The sequence below is a fragment of the Triticum urartu genome, chromosome 6A (assembly GCF_056163025.1).
Source record: "Triticum urartu cultivar PI428250 chromosome 6A, HENAU_Tu73, whole genome shotgun sequence".
Lineage (NCBI taxonomy): Eukaryota > Viridiplantae > Streptophyta > Magnoliopsida > Poales > Poaceae > Triticum > Triticum urartu.
The window spans coordinates 291530358-291554142 of NC_141878.1; the positions used below are offsets into that span (position 1 = coordinate 291530358).

The following is a 23785-nucleotide window of genomic DNA, read 5'->3' on the forward strand; positions in this document are numbered from 1 at the left end:
TGGTACCCCGATCGACTACGGTGTTGACGACCCCTCCTTGTCTGAGCAACCAGGCAAGCCCCCCCTTTGATCACCAGATATCGCCTACTCTTCTCTATACTGCTTGCATTAGAGTAGTGTAGCATGTTACTGCTTCCCGTTAATCCTATCCTGATGCATAGCCTATCCTTGCTACTACTGTTGTTACCTTTACCTGCAATCCTAATGCTTAGTATAGGATGCTAGTTTATCATCAGTGGCCCTACATTCTTGTCCGTCTGCTGTGCTATACTATCGGGTCGTGATCACTCGGGAGGTGGTCACGGGTATATACTATTTACTTTATACATGATACATGTGGTGATTAAAGACGGGTCGGCTCGTAGGAGCACCCGCGAGTGGATCTTTGAGGCGGAGCGACAGGACAGGTTCCGACCACCTAGGAGAGAGGTGGGCCTGGCCCTGGTCGGCGTTCGCGGATACTTAACACGCTTAACGAGATCTGGGTATTTGATCTGAGTTTGGCCATTTGGTCTATACGCACTAACCATCTACGCGGGAGTAGTTATGGGTATCCCGACGTCGTGGTATCAGCCGAAGCCTTCGTGACGTCAGCGACTGAGTGGCGCGCGCCGGATTGGAACGTAAGCCTGCTCTTGTATTAAGGGGGCTAGTTCTGCTTCCGGCCGCGTTCGCAACGTGCAGGTGTGCTAAGGGCGATGGGCCCAGACCCCTGTGCGCTTAGGTTTAGACCGGCGTGCTGACCTCTCTGTTGTGCCTAGGTGGGGCTGCGACGTGTTGATCTTTCGCGGCCGGGCATGACCCCGAAAAGTGTGTCCGGCCAAATGGGATCAAGCGTGTTGGGGTATGTGGTGCACCCCTGCAGGGAAGTTAATCTATTCGAATAGCCGTGATCTTCGGTAACAGGACGACTTGGAGTTGTACCTTGACCTTATGACAACTAGAACCGGATACTTAATAAAACACACCCTTCCAAGTGCCAGATACAACCGGTGATCGCTCTCTCATAGGGCGACGAGGGGAGGATCATCGGTTAGGATTATGCTATGCGATGCTACTTGGAGGACTTCAGTCTACTCTCTTCTACATGCTGCAAGACGGAGGCTGCCAGAAGCGTAGTCTTCGGCAGGATTAGCTATCCCCCTCTTATTCTGGCTTTCTGCAGTTCAGTCCACCGATATGGCCCTTTACACATTTACCCATGCATATGTAGTGTAGCTCCTTGCTTGCGAGTACTTTGGATGAGTACTCACGGTTGCTTTCTCCCTCTTTTCCCCCTATCCCTTCTACCTGGTTGTCGCAACCAGATGTTGGAGCCCAGGAGCCAGACGCCACCTTTGACGACGACTCCTACTACACCGGAGGTGCCTACTACTACGTGATGCCCGCTGACGACGACCAGGAGTAGTTAGGAGGATCCCAGGCAGGAGGCCTGCGCCTCTTTCGATCTGTATCCCAGTTTGTGCTAGCCTTCTTAAGGCAGACTTGTTTAACTTATGTCTGTACTCAGATATTGTTGCTTCCGCTGACTCGTCTATGATCGAGCTCTTGTATTCAAGCCCTCGAGGCCCCTGGCTTGTAATATGATGCTTGTATGACTTATTTTATTTGTAGAATTGTGTTGTGATATCTTCCCGTGAGTCCCTGATCTTAATCGTACACGTTTGCGTGTATGATTAGTGTACAGTCAAATCGGGGGCGTCACAATGGTTTCCTACCTCGTGCACCTATTAATTTGTTGCCTCTTCCATCTTCGGAGAAGGTTAATTTTGATGCTAAAGAACGTGCTGAATTGATTTTAAAAATGCATGAGTTAACTAAGGAAAACATTGAGCGTATGAATGCTAAATATAAACTTGCTGGAGATAAGGGTAGAAAACATGTTGTGTTTGCACCTGGAGATCTTGTTTGGTTCTATTTGCGTAAGGATAGATTTCCTAGTTCGCACAAATCAAAACTAATGCTACGTGTTGATGGTCCTTTTAAGGTGTTAGAGAAAATAAATGATAATGCATATAAACTTGGGTTGTCTGTAGATTTTGGGGTTAGTCCCACTTTTAACATTGCAGATTTAAAGCCTTATTTGGGTGAGGAAGATGAGCTTCCGTCGAGGACGACTTCATTTCAAGAAGGGGAGGATGATGAGGACATCAATACCATTGTTACACCCACAGCCCCTGCTATTATACATATTGAACCAATTACTAGAGCTCGCGCACGCCAATTGAATTACTAGGTACTTTTATTTCTTGGTAATGATTCTAATATTCATGAGAATATGATGCTGCCTAAATTGGATACGTTTGTTTTGCTTACGAATGAAGGGCCTAGCTTGGACAAGACAAATGAACCTTGGAGAAAGTTTAAGCATGGAGATGATGGCATGCGCAAGGGGAACAAGAACGGAGTTACAAGTGATGATTCCAGGACTTTGAAGCCACCATAATAAATGCATGAATCCTTGGACGAAATATACAATATGCCACTTCATAAAATTTGTCCAGAGGCTATTCTAGGTGCCGCGTCACCTTATTTTTGGGCCAGGCCCATGTAATTTCAAAATACTTGATTATAGGTTATTTTTAGAGTCCGTATGTGTGGGAAAACAAGAGTTAGGATTGGTTTCGGTCCCCTCTTCTAAGGGCCATGAAATTCCCCCCTCTCTCCTCCATATATACAGCCCTTAGGGCATCGTTTAGACTTTGGGTTTTGCTTAGATTAAAGTTCGCCATATCTGCAACTTCGCGTACTTCGTTTGTGTTCAACGACCAGACAAAGGTGTCATAGAACCCCACCTTGATCAATAAAGTTTTTCTCTTATATTCGCAATATCCAGATTGCAATCTTAGTTTCTTGCTTGTTCTCCGTTTGCCTGCAGGAAACAGACCTTCGTGGTCAGGTGATCATGCTCCGTCGTGGTCAATAACCTCTCGGAGTTGGTTTAGCGATTGCTAAGGCGCGACGTCCTCGCACGTTCGTAGTTGGATCGTTAAAGTCGACTTCCTCCAAAACGATAGCCACCATCTCATCGAAAGACGGGACACCTTTGCCTCTATCACAAGATCCACCAGAGAGGGCACCTGGGTGAGCACAACCCACCAGGGTGTGCCCCCCTCTCCTGGCATGCCCAAGTTGGTTGTGTCCACCTGATGGCCCCGTAGACCATGAAACCGACGCTATAAAATCCTATTTTTCTAGAAAAAAAATCAGAGAGAAAGAATTATCGCGACCCACGAGACGGAGCCACCGTCACCTCCTGTTCTTCATCAGGATGCCAGTCTGGAGTCTGTTTGGGGCTCCGGAGAAGGGGATCTTCGTTCTTCGTCATCACCAACCCTTCTCCATCGTCAATTCCATGATGCTCCCCACCAGGAGTGAGTAATTCCTTCTTAGGCTCACTGGTCGGTGAGGAGTTGGATGAGATTAATCATGTAATCGAGTTAGTTTTGTTAGGGCTTGATCCCTAGTATCCACTATGTTCTTAGATTGATGTTGCTATGACTTTGCCATGCTTAATGCTTGCCACTTTGGGCCCGGGTGCCATGATTTCAGATCTGAACCATTTATGTTATCACCATTATATCCATGTTCTACATCCAATCTTGCAAGTTATAGTCACCTACTATGTGTTATGATCCGGCAACCCCGGAGTGACAATAGCCGGGACCACTCCCGGTGATGACCGTAGTTTGATGAGTTCATGTATTCATTATGTGTTAATGCTTTGTTCTGGTTCTCTATTAAAAGGATGCCTTAATATCCCTTAGTTTCCAATATGGACCCCGCTGCCATGGGAGGGTAGGACAAAAGATGTCATGCAAGTTCTTTCCATAAGCATGTATGACTATTTACGGAATACATGCCTACATTATATTGACGAACTAGAGCTAGTGCCGTATCGCCCTAGGTTATAACTGTCTCATGATGAATATCATCCAATAAGTCACTGATCCAATGCCTACAAATTTATCTTGTATTGTTCTTACTAAGTTACTACTGCTATCATCACTATTGCACTTGCTACAAAATTACTACTATCACTATTACCGTTACTGCTGCTACTATTATCAAAACTATCATACTGATTTGCTACAGATAATTAATCTCCAGGTGCGGTTGAATTAACAACTCAGCTACTAATACCTTCAAATATTTTTTGGCTCCCCTTGTGTTGAATCTATAAATTTAGATTGAATACTCTACCCTCGAAAATTATTGTGATCCCCTATACTTGTGGGTTATCAACGCATCATTATCTTCGACACGAATGTCTTCACGAACTACCAATGTCTTCATGCATTTTTAGGGGTCATCTTTGATGGGTAAACCGAATCAATAGGGACTTCTACCTATGTTTCTCATGTGAATCTCACAAACACATTAGTCCCTCAACCACGTTTGTCATCAATACTCCAAAACCAACTAGAGGTGACACTAGAAGCACTTACAACAACACATACATGAAGAAACAAAAAAGAAAAATAAGCAGTTCAAAAAACATGTTGTAAAAAACATAGTAATGCTGAAACGATTGCCAAGAATGACTTGTAACGTAACTAGTTTAGGTACAAACCGGTGGGAAAGTGTTTTCCACAAGAGAAAAGCATACTTCAAAGTCTTTTTCAAACATTTGATAGGTGACTTATAAGTACTTCTGGTGCACAGTAGCTTCAAGTATATAAAACAAGTAGCTTCAAGTTTGCAATGAACATTATTAAAGGCACACATCGATGGGTGAAAACGATGCACTTTAGTAGCTTTAAGCATTTGCTTTGTAAACATAAGTAACGACACATCTTCCTCTTCTTGGTTGAAACATCTTCTTGAACTCCCTAGAAGGATTCTTCATTGATGTCAGACTTTGCGAGTTTGTAAGTGACAACCTGCCGGAATTGAGGAATAATTTCCTGATACAGATGAAAATGTGAGCAAAAGATTAAGCATATAAAAGTGATAAAAAGACCTAGGGAAAAGAACATAGAACAATAAAAAGAATATACATCGTCAATGTTCTTCATGTTCTTGCCATCCCAGATATCCATGTACATAATAGCATAGAGTGCACAATTGTGGCTGTACCAAGACATTTACATCAAAATCAGAAAAAAGAACATGTTATTTCAAAAATGTAAAGTATATTGCTTGTTAAACAGAAAAGTGGACTTAGTACAATGATAGTTCTTTTACTCACAGGTTGTTTTGCTGGGGTAGTTCTCAGGCGAAATGCACTCAAATTTCTCGACATTCTTGTATATGGATCCAGAAGACTTCAAAAGGGTGCCCATGTTGATTGCCTACATTTAAAAGAAGTTGCAGAGTTAAACAAACACAAAACTATAGTAAAGAAATACAAAAGTTAAATTATGTGGAAAATATAGTCATACGTTCTTAGAAAGTAACATGTGACAGGTACCAGATAAAACATTTGCTCTTATAAGGTGAAGAGTAAGACAAATAAAATAAGAAAACAAACCAGATTTGATGTTAACTTGTTGACTTGATTTTGAGGAACATAACTCCTTGAATTGAAGAAATTAACTGTTTCAAAGAGATTGCTGACGCAGAACAAAGTCCAACGGAAGGAATCAACTCGGGGGAAGTAAAGTTGGATGGCAATTAAAGTAGAAAAATGAGTATAGATGAAAAAGATGCAAAAATGATGGTTTCATGGAATGATAAAAAAATGTGTACTAGATCACGCTTATGTAAGCTCTTCCCCGAGTATAGTTTCTTGAATTCTCTTAGGCAAGACCTAGAATTGAAGTTTTGGGGATCTAGAAGCAATTTCTCCTGCAGAAAAGATGAAACAGATAAAGGCATTAAGAACATAACTTGTAGGAGTGTATTGTGAAACAAAAACATACAAAAATATCAATGAGCATTAGAGAATTACCTTGAAGTAGGAAGTAAAGCAATACTTTGAAGGTTCTTTAGTTTTTGGAGCTGGACTTTCATTATCGTAATTGAAAACTTGGACATAGGCATTGAATATTTCATTATCAACCTTTCCTATTGCCTTCAGAGAATTGTAGAAATTATCATAGTCCACTGGAAAGCCATTGACATCGATAACAGTCGGACTACATGGAAAATAATAGAATAGTTCAAAAACAAAATGCACAAATACGAAGATCATTTGATGTTTAAAGAAAGAGTTGTTCCTGAAATAACTTACTTATCGCCATTATTAAGCTGATGAGCCATACAATGAAGCTATGGGAGAGAGTCATTGAGCACCGCTTAAGAAGAATGACAAGCGTGACCAAAGATCAGTTTGGTGTCATGCCTGGGAGGTCGACCATGGAAGCCATTTTCTTGGTACGACAACTTATGGAGAGATATAGGGAGCAAAAGAAGGACTTGCATATGGTCTTCATTGACTTGGAGAAGGCCTATGATAAGATACCGCGGAATGTCATGTGGTGGGCCTTGGAGAAACACAAAGTCCCAGCAAAGTACATTACCCTCATCAAGGACATGTACGATAATGTTGTGACAAGTGTTCGAACAAGTGATGTCGACACTGATGACTTCCCGATTATGATAGGACTGCATCAGGGGTCAGCTTTGAGCCCTTATCTTTTTGCATTGGTGATGGATGAGGTCACAAGGGATATACAAGGAGATATCCCATGGTGTATGCTCTTTGCGGATGATGTGGTGCTAGTTGACGATAGTCAGACGGGGGTAAATAGGAAGTTAGAGTTATGGAGACAAACCTTGGAATCGAAAGGGTTTAGGCTTAGTAGAACTAAAACCGAGTACATGATGTGCGGTTTCAGTACTACTAGGTGTGAGGAGGAGGTTAGCCTTGATGGCCAGGTGTTACCTCAGAAGGACACGTTTCGGTATTTGGGGTCAATGCTGCAGGAGGATGGGGGTATTGATGAAGATGTGAACCATCGAATCAAAGCCGGATGGATGAAGTGGCGCCAAGCTTCTGGCATTCTCTGTGACAAGAGAGTGCCACAAAAGCTAAAAGGCAAGTTCTACAGGACGGCGGTTCGACCCGCAATGTTGTATGGCGCTGAGTGTTGGCCGACTAAAAGGCGACATGTTCAACAGTTAGGTGTGGCGGAGATGCGTATGTTGAGATGGATGTGTGGCCACACGAGGAAGGATCGAGTCCGGAATGATGATATACGAGATAGAGTTGGGGTAGCACCAATTGAAGAGAAGCTTGTCCAACATCGTCTGAGATGGTTTGGGCATATTCAGCGCAGGCCTCCAGAAGCTCCGGTGCATAGTGGACGGCTAAAGCGTGCGGAGAATGTCAAGAGAGGGCGGGGTAGACCGAATTTGACATGGGAGGAGTCCATTAAGAGAGACCTAAAGGATTGGAGTATCACCAAAGAGCTAGCTATGGACAGGGGTGCGTGGAAGCTTGCTATCCATGTGCCAGAGCCATGAGTTGGTTGCGAGATCTTATGGGTTTCACCTCTAGCCTACCCCAACTTGTTTGGGACTAAAGGTTTTGTTGTTGTTGTTGTTGTATTGAAGTATTTGTTTCCAAGGTACTTCTTATAAAATTCCTGAACATGAGGTTCGATAGTTATCTTTGATAGCTTTTCTTCAGAACATAACACTTCAGCTTTCCTTTTCTTTTGATTTCTTTTCTCTATAGTGCTCGGACCAGATATATTCATTGCTGCATCAGATGACTTATTCTCAGGTACTACAATGTCTATACAAAATCAATGAATTGCATATAATAAGCATTGTGTGCAGAAAAACCGTGAAGCATACAAAAAGAATATGGCAGGGCATCCCAAAACTAAACCAGAAATTGCAAGTAAAATTTTCAACGTGATGAAAGAAGACAATGGAGCACCAAGAGAAAGCAAATAGAAGTTACCTTTGGGAACTGAGTTGTCAAGTTGTGGCATCAAAATATCATCAGCATACTCCATGGCGATTTCAATGCCATCACCCATGTTTTCAGTTGCTTGTGAATTCAATTCCTTTGGAATACAACCATCTTCAATTAGATTGTTTTTTAGGGAATTGACAGTGGGAGAGGACTCCCACTGTGATTTTATATATCTATATAAATGGGGTGTTTACATAGACATATAGGGTGCCTAACTCGGTTACCCATCTACTCCCCCTCCCCACAGACCAGGGAGGGGTGAATTACCAGCTCTCCACGGGAGGAGTCAGGTAAGAAAAAGAGATAGAAACTATCAACCTAGAGCAGAACAAAGATTGACAAACAAGCCTCTATGGGCCTCTTTGACTCTATGCTGGAGTTGACCTAGGTCATTTTTGAAGCATGAAAACCAGGACCCAACAGTAGGGTCAACTCCACGGAAGTGTTTGTTGTTCCTTCCTTCCATAGGCTCCATCCGGCAGTGAGAAAAATTTCCATGAAAAATGGGTCACGCCAGGAGTCTCTGTTCAACTTGAGAGCAGTGAGACGGTTACCAAAGGGGGTCCATTGAATACCAAGTTTGGTCCAGCATGTCCTGCTAAAATCACAAGTGAAGATCATATGGTCCACTATTTCTTCGATTGGAAGCCCGCAAAGGAGACAGTCAAAATCATATCCGATGTTAAAGTGCCTCCGCTTCAACATATTACGTGTGTTGAGTCTGTCGTGAAAAAGCAGCCAGCCAAACACCTTCAACTTCATTGTACATTTTGATTTCCACAGGTGTTTGAACATGGGGTCGGTTCGGGCATCTCTAAAGAAATATGAATAGTAGTCCTTAGGTCTGAAAGTGGCCGTGCCCCATATGTAGTGCCAAATATTAGTATTCGATGTGGAAGGGTAGATCTTGGTCAAGGTTAGCTGTATGTCACGTATTTCTTCCAATGCGAGCGGTGACACGGGGAGGTGGAAGGTTTCATGCAGATCGTTGGAGGCCCAGATTGTTACTTGAAGGAGACGGTAGATTGTGAGGACTAGCATTGCTCTGAACTAGGAAAGGAGGATTGGGACAAGCACCAGACATTTCTTTACTTGGGGTCTGATTGAGCACATTAACAACACTTGACTCTAGCTCATTCACTACCTGAACTTGCTCACTGACATAAACTGAGTTCCCAGAAAGAGGAATTTCAGGCACAATGTTGACATGCTGAAAATCTATCTGATTTGCCTCACTATCTACTATAGGATAAACAGGACACAGTGGTTCCAGGAATGCCAATTATGGAGTCTGAATTGGCTCAGAGATGGTACCTGAGATGTCAATAAGAGTGTTAAAATCAAATTGAGTGCTCTCACTTGTTTGACTAAAAAGAAATATAATGATTAAGTGTGTTGTGAAAATGATTACCATTGTTCCCAACTGAATTCGCTTCATTAATACCAGAAAAAACCCAATGTTCACAGTTGTAGGTGCTTGGTCAGTTTCCTGTACTTGCTGAGGAACTGACACTTGCTCTAGAACTCGAGTTGGAATTTGAACTTGGATGTCCTTGCTGGTGTGGCTTAAGGTAACATCAGGAGTAGGACTGACTCCTACATGATCTTGGAATAAAGAACATCTAATTGGCTCATTGTTTACCTCAACTGGGCGATTGTTGGTGTTTACTGCTGGTTCACTGAGATTATTCCTGTTGTTTGCTGCTGAAAGAAGAATAATGGGATTTGTGGTTGAAGTGCCAGCAATGTTGACTTGCATGTTTGAATTTGGTTGTAAAGACAACAGAGTTGCTTGCATATATGCAAACATACTCTACACATGTTGTTCATGAAGCTTCTTCCAAATTTGATCATGCTTTGCAACAACTTGAGATATTATGTTCATAGCCTATTAGTTTGACAAACAAAAAAGATACATGTGTATTAGTTCTACTATGAAAATGAGCTGACAAGACTAAAATGTATTAATAAACAAAAGGCAATAAAAAGCATGAAAACATACTTCTGGATTATGGTTCGAAGTAGATGCAACATTTGAGATGTCACTGTAGTTTGGAATGACATTTTCCTCATTATGGTAAGTTTGTGGGGCATTCAGCCACTTTTCCTCAGCCAATACGATTGCACGAGCACTGTAAGGTGTCGTGGAGATGTCTCTCAGCTGAACAAGATAAAAAATATAGTCAACAAAGCTTACTGGGTATTCTTAAACAGATCATGGAACCAAAAGTATAAACAATGAAAAAATGCTCCTTCTTGTTCGAAACTATAACTACAAGTTTTTTCCTCACTTAAAGAATGCACAAAAGAATAAAAAAAGGATAAAACAAGCTTACTGGTAAGAATCCCAATACAAACGGCTTCTTTGATGATGTGTTCAAGTCCACTATAGATAGATAGTCAAAGTCTTCATTCTGAACATGGGCTATTCTATGGACTGCATAATTGATGTTTCGTTGCTCAGAAGCTTTTGTGAAGTCTACGAAGTCCAGATAAACAATCTAGCAATCATGAGAAAAGATGAACGAGGGAATCAATGACTATAAAAAAGAATGCAGAAGTTAACACTACATTAAAAAATGAAAAGGAGAAAAAAATTAGAAAACTTACAGCGGCTAAAGATAAGCATCCACCAACATAGATTGAAATGTTCAACGGAATTTCAGTTTTGTTGAAGAGATTGGTGCTGAAATTATCAATTTCCTTGTTCAAGTGATCAATGCAAAGCTGATCCAAATCAAAGGTCTTCAGCTTGGTAATGTCATGGAGCCATAAAGAATTTTCCAATTTGCATAATTCCGAGAGGTTGGACAGAAAATAGAAACATGAAGCTCCACATGAAACCTTCCGCGGTCTCGTCATTCTTCATCATAGTGATAATATTATCGACTGGAATGTACTTCTGACCATTATCAAGATACTGAAACCTAAGTTGTAATACTCTAGCCACAACAACTACATCTGTGTTGTCCAGAGGAAAAGGCACAGAACCAGAACGGATACCAAAAACCTGAATTACCATCTCCCTTCTAAGACGAATGATCTTTTGACCCTTTCTGAAAACTCCAGGTCCATTATAGTTTATGTGGTTTGCAACCCATTGCAGAATTGGAATTCAAATCATCAAATGAGGATGAATATTCAGGAGATTATCGAGCTCATATTTGGAAAATACGACTTCTGTTTGTCAGTTAAATCACAAACTGCCTTATGCCACCTAACGGTCGAAAATCTGTGCTTGATAGTACCCTAAGGATATTTGTAAAGTCTAGGCATTTTGACAGTTGAGGGACAACCGTACAATAATAAAAAGTAAGCTGTTGAAACAAAGATTAATTCAAGGAAACAAAAGTAGTACTTAGTATCATTGGTACGTGTATAAGTCACAACAAAGAAAGTATGACAGTTAAAAAACATGTAATACATTAAAAAAACAAGCAAATGAATAACAAGAAAGTATCAAACTAATAAGTACCACATCTTGCAACTTTCATCTTGCACTACTGGGTTAACGTCCTATATCAAAAACTACAGTCACATCACCTAATACCATTTCAATAACGAACACTCGTCTAAAAAAACAAAACTAGCACCAGAACCATACATATGTGAAAAGAGTAGAAACACAAAGGTCATCCATCATGTAATAAAGTATCAAGGTACAAGTACTAGTGCTAAAGTTGTTGCAAAATAACATCAATGCACACATATGAACATGATGAAAAAACATCTAAGTAATTGTTAGTTGTAACCTACAACAAAAATCACCAGACCTAACACTAGTCCATAAAAAATGCTTATTCACTTTTATACAACACATCCACACAAGAATAAGCACCAGAAAAAAAATGAGAGACAATGTAGACAATTTCAGAAGTACTATTATTCTTGTTGGCTGATTTCCAGACCAAAATAATGGCTAATGTTTTTTGAACCATTTAATTCTAAGCTACAGACATTAATTCAACAATGGCTGGAGATGGAGTTTTTTGAATCATTTTATACTTTCCCTAGTCATTCCCTTATAGCATCACTCGCGGGTAAAACGAAAAAAGACACAAGAAAACTAGCTATTATAGTAAGCAGCAGTAGGAACAAATTACCTAAATCTATACAGTTATTTGGTAGATGCTACAGTAAATTATGCAACCAACTTAACACACTTGTCTAAGCAAAGATCGGGCTTCACTTATAATTCATTTACATAGAAGATAACTGCCAACTGATGATAGATGCGTCCACTTGAACAAATAGAAGCTCCAGTACTAGACATCGCACACAACTCCCAGATAAACAAAGAAAAACAGTTCACTTGGTGGGGTGGCGCTGAAACAATAAACTCAGAGAACACCAAAACCAATAAACTATTTGTGCACCCACTTGGTGGGGTGGCGCTGAAACCTTAAACTCAGGTTCATCAAGTTCTGTTCACAAATTTGCATCGCACTGGTTTTGCATGTTGATTGCTATCTTCTGTCCCCTAGTGTCTAGTCCAGCAAACGACTTTATTTTTCTTAATTAACAACTAAACAGAAGAAGATCCACTGACGACACCCAACCACAACAGACACAGAGAACTAGTACTGATCAAACCAACATACGAAAAATTAAGTAATTTTAGTTGGTTAAATATGTTGACAGGTGCTTGCTTCTAAGGAAAATACATCCTAACAAGCCAACTGAACTAGTCCATAATGCTGCTACACATTACAAAAACTAAAAAGAACATGTAAAACAAGCGATAAGAACTCCTCCATTGAGATACACAACCCCCATATCATCATCAACAAAAATAGAAACAAGAATCAGAAAGCAAAGCACACGAACACACAACACCATATCATCATGCCGCATCATACCCTGAAATCTAATCTCTGAAGACAACCCCCTAGTCTAGACTCAGATTCACCAAATCAGAACTGCCCTGTACAAGACCATGTTCATCAAACCCTAGCAAACACAGGAACAGACACTAACGCAATAAATAGCCTCGATCTTGTAGTAACACACAGACAGAAAGGAACAAATCGCGCAGAATTGGGGCCATTACATTCAAGATGATGAACTTGACGAACCCTAGATGACGCGGAGCTTGAAGGAACCCTAAAAGACGCAGGCCTTGACGGGAGCCCTAGACGCCGCCGAGCTTGACGGAACCCAGACAAAGCCGACACCGACGATGGAGACACTAAACACCTGCAAATAAACATCCATTGCGACGACGTCAGCCAGATCAGATTAGCGATGAGGCGGACAAATCAGGGGGAGAGAGAACTGTTGACTGCTTACGAGGGGCGGCGGTGTCCTGCCGGATTAGGAGCCCCGAGGAAGAAGCAAATGAAGAGGGAGGATCGGGCATCCGACAGGAGAAGCAGATGAATAGGAACGAAAGCTTCCTTATCTGGAGCGACGAAAGAGATGCATGAACGAAAAACGAGGACAATGAAAAAAGGCCGGCCCAAATGAAGTCAGGGGTGGTGTGCCGTACCTCGACACTTTGCGAATCACTAACTAATTAAGAAGGAACACTCGTTGCAAAAACCACTCCACTTTCCAGATCGCGACAAGTGACACACATGCAGCATGCCACTTATCATAACTGGGAAAAAAATTTTCATAGATTCATTTATTTAAAACATTTATCTTTTAAACTGTGCGTTCAAATCTCGAACCTTTTTCACCATTGGATTTTTTGCGTCGAGATCTTCAAAACTAGATCCCATGTTGATAGGTTTTAACGAATTTTTTTTCATGAAAAAAATCGGACGAAAAAATCGGGCGAAAAAACCGAATCGGGAGCACAGTTTTTTTCTTTTTTGAAAGAGGCACACCCGTGCCTCTCGCAAAATCACACCCGTGCCTCTCGTGAAAGAAAAACCGTGACTCACGTGAAAGAAAAAAAAACGCGTTTTTTTCCGTTTTCGAGAGGCACGGTCGTGACTCTCGCGAAAGCACAACCATGCCTCTCACGGAAGCAAAACGTGACTCTCGCGAAAGAAAAAAAAACAGAAAACGCGTTTTTTCCCTTTCTGAGAGGCACGACCGTGACTCTCGCGAAAGTACAATTGTGCCTCTCGCGGAAGCAAAACCGTGACTCTCGTGAAAGAAAAAAAACAGAAAACGTGTTTTGTTTTTCCCTTTCCGAGAGGCACGGCCGTGACTCTCTCGAAAGCACAACCGTGCCTCTCGCAGAAGCAAAACCGTGACTCTCTCGAAAGAAAAAAAAACAGAAAACGTGTTTTGTTTTTCCTTTTCCGAGAGGCACGATCGTGACTCTCGCGAAAGCACAACCGTGCCTCTCGCGGAGAAAAACCGTGAATTTCGCAAAAAAAAACGTGTTTTTTTCGTGCAAAAAATTTTTCCCCGGTTTTTTTGATCGAAAAGCTAAGGAAGACGGGGAGAAAACCAAAACGTCAAAAAAACCCAAAAAAAACCCGTTTAAAAAGCCAAAAGCGTGGGCGGAAAAATAAAAAAATCCGAAGGAAGCGTCCAGAGCGCGACACGCGGCGAATAGCTGAGAGCGCGTCAAGTGGCGCTGATCGTTGCGAGGCTCCCGAAAGAGCGCTCGTTAAGAGCATCTCCAGCCGCGCCCCAGGAAGGCCTCCCCAGACGATTTTCTCGCGCCGGCGCCGAAAAACGGCCCAGTCGCGCCCCCAGGAGCCCGATTTTCGCCGGCCTGGGCCGAAAACAGCGCGGCGGACCCAGGCCGAACCTGACGCGCTGGGGGCGCCCGGGGGCGCCGGGGCGAGCTGTTTTGGTGCGAAAAAGCCGCGGGCCAGCCGCGTCAGCGACACGGCTCCTCGTCTTCCCCCAACGGCCTCGGTTCCCGCGGGGAATCAATGGCAAGGCTACTGCCGGTCAGCCTTGCCATTGATTCTTCACGGGCGGTGCGTTACGGGACGGCGCGCCGACGCCTCCCCTCCCTCGCACACGTTCACACGGGCGCGGCGCGGCTATATAGCTGGTGGCCTCACTCGCCTGTGCCCACACCAGCCCCGCCCCTCGCCGCCGCCCAGCCCCTCCCTCTACCTCTCCCGAGCGCCGCCGCCCAGCCCCTCCCTCTCCCTCTCTACCTCTCCCGAGCCCCTCGCCATGGCAGAGCGTTTCCCCGGAGACGAGGCGGCGGCCAACGGCTTCGGCCGCCGTTCGCTACGCGAACAGGAGTCCTGGCTCCTGTTCCAGGCGAACATCCCGGCGCCGCCGGACATGCGCACCGGGCCGACGGGGTGGAGACTCAGCGACGGGGAGTGCCCGTTCCCCCGCTGCCCAACGTCGTGGCCAAGCCCAAATACTTCGCAGAGGAGGTCGAGGTCGTACGTGCCTCCCTCACTGACGCCCAGCTCTCCCTCCCCCAGTACGCCGCCGACAACCACATGGCTTGGGCGGCGTACTTCGAGCGCCGCCAGCAGCAGCGGTTGGCGTCCACCAACGACGCGCCAGTGGTCGGCGACCAGAAGAACAGCGAGGGGCGCCACCTGTGGTGGGGCGTCCCCGGCCGCACACTCGAGGGCGTGCTGACGTACCTCAAGGGCGGCAACGACCCGCCGTTGGCGTACCCGGCGAGGGTGGCCGCCCCGGCGGACCACCGACGTGCCGGGCCATGGGCGCCAAGGAGGTTCGGGTCCTCCTCCTCTTCTTCCTCCTCGCGATCTTCCTCGCACTCCTCCGGTACTCCAGCCCTGCTCGGCGTCAAGGCCGAGCCCGCGGCGGAGACGCCGCTCGGCCGGCGCACTCGCAGAGCCGGCATCGTCATCAACGAGGGCGGTCGGCGCGCCTCCTCGTCGGCTCCTCCTCCGCGCTTCGTCAAGCCAAAAACGGAGCCGGGGCTCGCGCCGGTGAAGACGGAGCTCGACGACGATGACACGGCCCTGGAATGGGCGCGCAGGGACTCCATAGAGATGGAGAAGGAGCGCCTGGAGAAGGCGAAGGAGTGCCAGTGCGCCACCCTGCGCCGCTTCGCGGAGCGCCGACGCGGCCGCGACGAAGGCGGAGTCGTCGTCATCTGCGATAGCGACGACGACGACGCGCCGCCGCCACCAGCCCGCGTTGGCGATGCCGGTCAGGGGTCCAACAGGGACGGCCGCGTCAAGGAGGAGAAGTCCGACGATGACGGCGACGACGGCGACTACTCGGCGTTCAGCCAGTTTCTTTTTTAGATTAGTTATTGTAACGCCCTCGATGCGGCTATATCTCCCACGTGTCGAAGCACGACTTAGAGGCATAACCGCATTAAAAGCAATGTCGCAAGTGAGGTAATCTTCACACAACCCATGTAATACATAAGGGAAAGGGATACATAGTTGGCTTACAATCGCCACTTCACACAACACATGAATAAAGCATTACATCATCCAAATACACTCAAGGTCCGACTACGGAACCAAAATAAAAGAAGAACCCCAAATGCGACAAGGTCCCCGATCGACCCCAACTGGGCTTCACTACTGATCAACTAGAACGAAACAACACAAAGGACAAGATCTTCATCGAGCTCCTCCTTGAGCTTGGTTGAGTCTCCTGCACGGTCTCAACGGCACCTGCAAACTGGTTTTAGAAGTATCTGTGAGCCACGGGGACTCAGCAATCTCGCACCCTTGCGATCAAGACTATTTAAGCTTATGGGTAAGGTAAAGGTATGAGGTGGAGCTGCAGCAAGCGACTAGCATATATGGTGGCTAACATATTCGCAAAAGAGAGCGAGAAGAGAAGGCAAAAGCACGGTCGATGAACTATGATCAAGAAGTGATCCTAAAACAACCTACGTCAAGCATAACTCCAACAACCGTGTTCACTTCCCAGACTCCACCGGAAAGAGACCATCACGGTTACACACGCGGTTGATGTATTTTAATTAAGGTCAACTTCAGGTTTTCTACAACTGGACATTAACAAATTCCCATCTGCCCATAACCGCGGGCACGGCTTTCGAAAGTTCAAATCCCTGCAGGGGAGTTCCAACTTAGCCCATGACAAGCTCTCACGGTCAACGAAGGATATACCTTCTCCCGAGACATTCCGATCAGACTCGGTATCCCGGTTCTACAAGACAACTTCGACAAGTTAAAACAAATCCAGCAACACCGCCCGAATGTGCCGACAAATCCCGATAGGAGCTGCACATATCTCATTCTCAGGGCACACTCAGATTGTCCATACTTCCGGTAGGCCAGCCCAGAGTTGCCCCTGGTGGTCACCGGCGGCTGACGAGGTGGACCAACACTCAGAGGAGCACTGGCCCGGGGGGGTTTAAATAAGATGACCCTTGAGTCCGCGGAACCCAAGGGAAAAAGAGGCTAGGTGGCAAATGGTAAAACCAATGTTGGGCATTGCTGGAAGAGTTTTATTTAAGGCGAACTATCAAGGGGTTCCCATTATTACCCAACCGCGTAAGGAACGCAAAATCCAGGAACATAACACCAATATGACGGAAACTAGGGCGGCAAGAGTGGAACAAAACACTAGGCAAAAAGGCCGAGCCTTCCACCCTTTACCAAGTATATAGATGCATTAATTAAATAAGAGATATTGTGATATCCCAACAAGTAAACATGTTCCAACAAGGGACAACATCTCCATGTTCCAACAAGGAACAAACTTCAATCTTCACCTGCAACTAACAACGCTATAAGAGGGGCTGAGGAAAGCGGTAACATAGCCAAACAACGGTTTGCTAGGACAAGGTGGGTTAGAGGCTTGGTTCAACAATATGGGAGGCATGATAAGCAGGTGATAGGTATCGCAGCATAGGCATAGCAAAAGAGCGAGCAGCTAGCAAGCAAAGATAGAAGTGATTTCGAGGATATGGTCATCTTGCCTGAAATCCCGCAAGGAAGAAGAACGAGTCCATGAAGAAGACAAACGGACGTAGTAGAACGGTTCCTCACAAACGCGACGTTATCGGAACCAACCCGAAGAGCAACACCGGAAAGAAGCGAACAATCATGGTAAACAACCACCACATAATCATGGCATGATGCACGATCAAGTATGATGCATGTCCGGTTTAATGAAGCATGGCATGGCAAAGTGCACAAACAATCCTACAAATTAAGTGGAGCTCATTATGCAACGGAGTTGCATATTGACGGAACACCACATTCGAGTTACTTAGTTCGATCTCGTTTATGTACCCAACAAGATTAAATGTTGTTAGCATGGCAAGAGGGTGAAGCAAAATAAAACTACCTATCTAGTCAAGTTTAAATGAGGCCGGAAGCAACGAACAACAGTTCCGGTAAATCCCCATATGCATATATTAGGTTTGGTGCTGTTCTGCCCTAAACCAAATTTTATAGTTGTTAAACATGCAAAGTGATTCCACCATGTTAAACTAGGCAAAATTCTACCCCATTTACATATAAAGTTTATTAGAAACCGAGCTACGGTTATTTAGTTATGATTTAAACCGTTTTAGCAAGTTATTTAAGCAAATTAAAACAAACATCAATTTAAACATTTCAAACATGGATGAAAGTTGCAAATTATTAAACTAGACAAAATTCTAAGCAACTTTCATATATAATTTATTTAGATCCGATGCACGGTCGTGAAGTTATTAAATGCATGAAACTAGGGGGGGTTTCTGTAAAATTTGATGTCTCTGGAAAAATACTAAAAACGCAGATTTGAAAAAACAGGAACTGGACCGAAACAGGGGCGGCTGGGCGCTCACCATGGGCCTTGGCCCGGAACTGTGGAGAGGAGGAGGCAGGCCCGCAGCTGGTCTAACAGATCTGGGCCACGGGGAGGCTTGAGGCCCAGGTGGCTGCCCACGCTGGCGCTTGAACGGGTCAACAGGGAGGCTTGGCCGAAGCAGAGCAGTGCACAACAGGGCCAGCGGGCACGAAGCAGAGCAGTGCTCGAGCTCCGGCGAGCGGGCAAGGCGGAGGGAGAAGGGCGGCGGCGAGGACCACTCCGGCGAGGCACGTACTTGGCGCGGGGTCTACGAAGGAGCGGCAGGAGAGGTCCGAGACGGCAGCAGCGATGCAGGCGGTGCTCCCGCGTCGCGCTCGCCGGTGCGGCGGCGGAGGCCAGGGCGGAGAGGTCGCTGGGGCCCTGGGCGATGGAGGTCGTCGGAGGGCGAGGTCGCCGGTAGCAGGTCGAGCTTCTTCTCAAGGACGGAGGCGCGCGAGGTGGTGCTTCGGCACAGGAAATAAAGGCGGCGGGGTCGATTTACTCAGGAATGAGGGCGCCATGGGAGGAGATCGGGATAGAGGAGAAGCACGGCGTTGTACTTGGCGTCCTGCAGGTCCGGCAGGGATGGCGACCCGAAGGCGTGGAATCGGCGAGGCGGCGGAGTTTCTTCGGCAGCCATGGAGCCTAACGTGCTCCCTGCTGCAGCGTTACAGAGAGAAGGGGAGACGCGTGAGAGAGAGAAGAAACGGTAGAGGAAGAAGAGAGAGGGACGGGGCTTTGGACCTGTTGGCTCGAGGAGAGATCAGAGGAGGCCGCGGGGTCCTGCTGGTGCTGCTTCCCATCGCCGGCGGGGACGGCTGGCTCGATCCGCTCGGGGTCGAGGTGAGTGCCTCTGCGGGAGGGTGCGGGAGGCAAGGCTGGGGCGATGGGAGCCTCCTGGGTCGTCAGATCAGAGATCTGGTGGTCCAGATCGAGTGGGAGAAGGCTGCGGTGGTTGGTGGAGTGGATCCGATGGAGGGGGAAGTGGATCTGGTTGGGTGGCTGAGAAAAACGAGGAAGATGCAGTGGCTACCTAGGGGATGGATCCCGAGGGGGTTTGGAGTGTGGCGGCGGCTGAGGGGGACAAACGCCCTAGTTTTTAGGGTTGCTGGTTATATAGAAGGTGGGATTAGGTTAGGGGGTATTTGGTCCGTCCGATTTTAATCGGACGGTTCGAGATAATTAGGCTAGGGAGCCCAATTAACAAAACGGAGATGTTTTGTAGATGTTTGGGGATGTTCCGGACACAACGGTGACGACTGCTCGGGTCGGGTCCGGGACAATTTTTGGACGCGCGCGAGGAGTCGAAGCTCTGTGCAGATAGGGGTTATGCGAACGAGGTTAAGTGTGGAATGTGGAGAGCGGTTTGGTCTGAGAGAAGAGGGGCGGGATGCAGCCCGGCACGGTTTCCGGAGACCGAAAATGTCCGACGTTAGACCGGCTATAATGCCGCTATAGTTTAACGGTTGGGCTATCAAACGAACTCCGAATGCGATGAAACTTGACAGGCGATCTATCTACACTATAATAAGACCGCACGCCAACTTTCAACCCAAACCGAGAACATTTTCTGACCACTTATAAAATAATATTTCGGACATGCCGCGGGCGCGTGCAAGTGTGTCTGGGCTCAGAACGGACAACGGAGAGAACGAGGAGGCCGGGACGCATGCAAGTTTTGAAAACATGATGATGCAATGCATATGATGACAAGACAAGATGCAACACGCAAGCAAATGACAAGGCAACAATAGCGAATAACTGGACGACACCTGGCACAACGGTCTCGGGGCGTTACAACACTCCACCACTATGAGAGGATCTCGTCCCGAGATCTAGAATGGCATCGGAGGGAAAAGGAAGAGGAAGAGAAGAGGTAAGACTAAGTTGCTTCTTTGACAAACGAGTGAGACCAAAGAACCTTGAAAAGGTTAAGCCATTTCGAGAAAAGAATACAACGGAGATGACGAAGCTGAAAACACTCCGTTAGAAAAGAGGAACAAGGGAGAACAACTTCGGGCAGCACTTCAATTGAAAAGGAAAGGAATTGAATAAGAACTTGGAAAGAGGGCATGACACTCCGGTTAAATGGATAAGCACGAAAGAACAAGATCCTCACAATTCGAGATGATGAGAGAAAAGAGAAACATCACAATGCCTCCGGATGAAGGAATCGAAGGTAGATCATTGGAATTAAATTATGGAGAAGAAAATGATAATTCTTCCCATAGATGAATTTGAAAGAAAACATCCTTATGAATAAGGCTTGAACGGAGTTGTTAAAAATCAACAACGAAAACAATAAGCTGCTCGTGGGCTTATGAAAACATCTGAAAAACTTGAGGTGAAATTCTGCCATAAATGGAAACACGGTTGGATTGATATGAACAAGGAGACAAGAAACTTATTTCACCGTGAGGATAAATGAAGAACTTGGGTCATTTATGAGCACCATAAATAGCAACAATCCTTAGGGAAAGGTTTAGGTGAAATATAACCCAAGATAACTCCAATGAAGAGATTGATGGGTTACAAAGGAACTCATGAACGAATTAAAAATGATGGGTTTAAAATATGTCATTCCGGACAACTTGTGAATCATGAAACATGAAGGGAAATTGTCAACAATGACATGACACCACCTCAAAAGATAAGATTGAAATAATAGCACTCCGGATGCAAGATGAAGAATGCTTGAACTCCTAAGAAAAGAATCTCGATGAACACTTCGAGAATGAATTAAATCATAGATGAACCATCATGTAGCACCTTGATGAAGAACTCTGGTAAACAAAAGGAATGAAAAGAAAGAGAAATTGAAAACACAAGGTGAATCCTTGTAATGATTTAGATGGATCTCCGTGATAATTAGAGCTTGGAACTCCGAGAAAGAAAAGATAAAGCATCTCGAACTGAGAATATGATATGATGAACCACTCCGGAGAAAGGAATTAATCACTTGGATGAAACAAGAATAAGAATTATGTTATGCGTATCCTTCACCAATTTGAATGATGACGAGCAAATGGATTTGGCACACAACTTATTCTCATAGCAAGGATTAAGAGAGATATAGCGCAAACTTGAGAAGGTCTTCAACGAACCACCGGTAGGATTAGCAAATGAACGAAGGTACTTGAGACAAACTAGATACATGAAAACAAAGGGATTACGAACTGATTATAGATCACTTGAACGATGCACCGGTAAGATTTAGAGAAAGAGAGCTGAAAGCTGAGAATGAATAATCCTGAACTGATGGACTCCGGATAACAAACTGAGAAGACTCTTGCATTGCTCCGGATGGGTGAAAATAATTCTCACAATCAAAACCAATTATGAGAGGGTGGCAACAAGCTAGAATGACGAATCTTTGAGAGAACGGATAAAATATGGAGGTAAAACTCTTCTTCGGTCTTCAAAATATCTGAGAATGACGACGAGAAACACCACCAATAATTGAAGAGGCACTCCGGAAGAATCAAAAGCGAAGAGATTTAGCCAACGATGAGAAGAATTTGAAAGATATTGGAGAAGGACATTTGACTGATGATAAATCATTCTTACATCAAACTTCGATAAGGAATTTGAGGATAGCTCCGGGAAAATAAGAAGAGTCAGGTAAGATCTTGGAAAAAGACCTGTGGGTTAGGGCCCACTCAAAAGAAACACCATTGAAAAGATTACTTGAAAAGGAGAATGCACCGGTTGAATCAAAGGCTTTAATGATATAGCATCCTCGAAATAGCTTGAATGAAAGAAGAGTGGATACACGAATCTTCGAGATATCTTGAGCACTCCGGAACAATTGAATAGCGAGAAATGAATGAATATGAGGAGCATCGGTATGAGAAGGCATTTGAAGCAAGGAAAGAATATGATCAACACAGAAAAAACTAGAATTGAAACCACCGGAGAAGAAAAAAATTAAGGAAGATGACCTTGAGGCTCCGTTAAAATCTTCATGAGAATCACCGGATAAGAACATTAACGGAAAAGGGAATGGAGAGGCTTCCCATCAATAGAAGGACTTGACTAAGAAATCCGAGTCCTTGAGGAAAAAGGGTGGGTGGGCGGGAAAGACAAAGGCAACTTTGAGATGGATGAAACAAACACCGTTGAGAAGAACTGATCAATGATCTTGCGGAAGTTGAAATGATCGGATCCACTTGAAGAGAAACACGCTGGTTGAAAAAGGATTGACATGACAATCTTGATTATCATGAAGGATTGGTATTCACATCGGAGTATAAGAACACCGCTTAGGGAAGGTATGGAATCAACATTTGACTTCGAAGCAACTCGAATACCACAACTCAAAACAAAAACAAAGGATTGGCTTGCAAAATAAGCCGGAACAAACATATGATAGAGATTTCGCCCAAAGTTTTCGTGGTAGGGCCTACACGGGCTCGACCGTACATCACCATCATGTGCAAGGCAGTGCACATGACATACGAAGCGTCCCCGAGTCGGCATAGCCAAGGACTCTTTAAGACACAACGAGACCACTGTAAATCCAACCGTGAATAGGCGGACCACTAGACGTCGAACCCCAATTTCATATCATACATCTGTCGGAAAGATATCCTAAGAGCTACTTGAATTCCCACCTATGAAACTCTCGAACCTTTCCGGTTATGCAATTAGGTGTTGGGGATACAGGGGAAGCATAATATCTCACCCAAACTAGCAAATCCTACATCCAGCTGTATCCATCCTTCAACACATAACCAAGAAACCTTCGGAAATCATCTACCTCAACCTTCGAAAAGCATCCGTTATACGAGTTATGGCAATACTTCCGAACTCCCGCCCCAGTACTGGGTGGCGTCGAGGTTATCTCACCAACAACTGCATAAAAGAGATTTTCGATGTCGGCGAACTAAACTCAGGTATTCCAGAACTGCAACGATAAAATTGTGACGACAACACCTCGGAGCTCAACTCCCCGGGACACTGCCATAACCCCTAAATGACAGGAGGCACCAAGAACAATGTTCTCGTCACAAAACCATCAGACCGATTCCAAGATACCCGCGTGATCCTAATTTTTTCTTAGTGAAATGTGAGAAGAGAAGAGTCAAAACTCTACGTCACGATGCCTTACCAGAGCGATGAAGGGACTGGGGAGTAAAAAGAATTCCTAACTCTCCGATATATAATTCCTAATGACTCAAAACATTTTTCTAGACTCAACTCGTCAGCAAATTCGATCAAGCAGGGGGGCTCCTAAGGTCG

At 44.9% G+C, this 23785-nt stretch overlaps 1 protein-coding gene across 7 annotated transcripts; it reads right to left on the reverse strand.

Annotated features, from left to right (window-relative positions):
• Positions 1-4517: 4517 nt before the first annotated feature.
• LOC125513267 (uncharacterized) lies at positions 4518-13348 on the reverse strand. 7 transcript variants are annotated; one of them, XR_015608107.1, is made up of 13 exons: positions 13160-13348; positions 12946-13066; positions 10481-11187; positions 10207-10371; positions 9873-10031; positions 9282-9758; positions 7856-9184; positions 6176-7648; positions 5894-6080; positions 5474-5790; positions 5192-5294; positions 5001-5073; positions 4518-4907 (listed from the first exon to the last, which is right to left on the reverse strand). XR_015608107.1 is itself a non-coding variant. In XM_087527863.1 (13 exons), the coding sequence occupies exons 3-6, from the start codon at positions 10730-10732 to the stop codon at positions 9684-9686; spliced, it is 651 nt and encodes a 216-aa protein (XP_087383989.1). In that variant the 5' UTR covers position 10733; positions 12946-13066; positions 13160-13348; the 3' UTR covers positions 4518-4907; positions 5001-5073; positions 5192-5294; positions 5474-5790; positions 5894-6080; positions 6176-7648; positions 7856-9184; positions 9282-9683. The 7 variants fall into 7 exon arrangements, 2 of the variants coding, with proteins under 2 accessions (XP_087383989.1, XP_087383988.1); XR_015608106.1 differs by having other exon boundaries at positions 12921-13066; XR_015608105.1 differs by having other exon boundaries at positions 6176-7254; positions 7330-7648; positions 10481-13066.
• Between the last annotated feature and the right edge of the window lie 10437 nt (positions 13349-23785).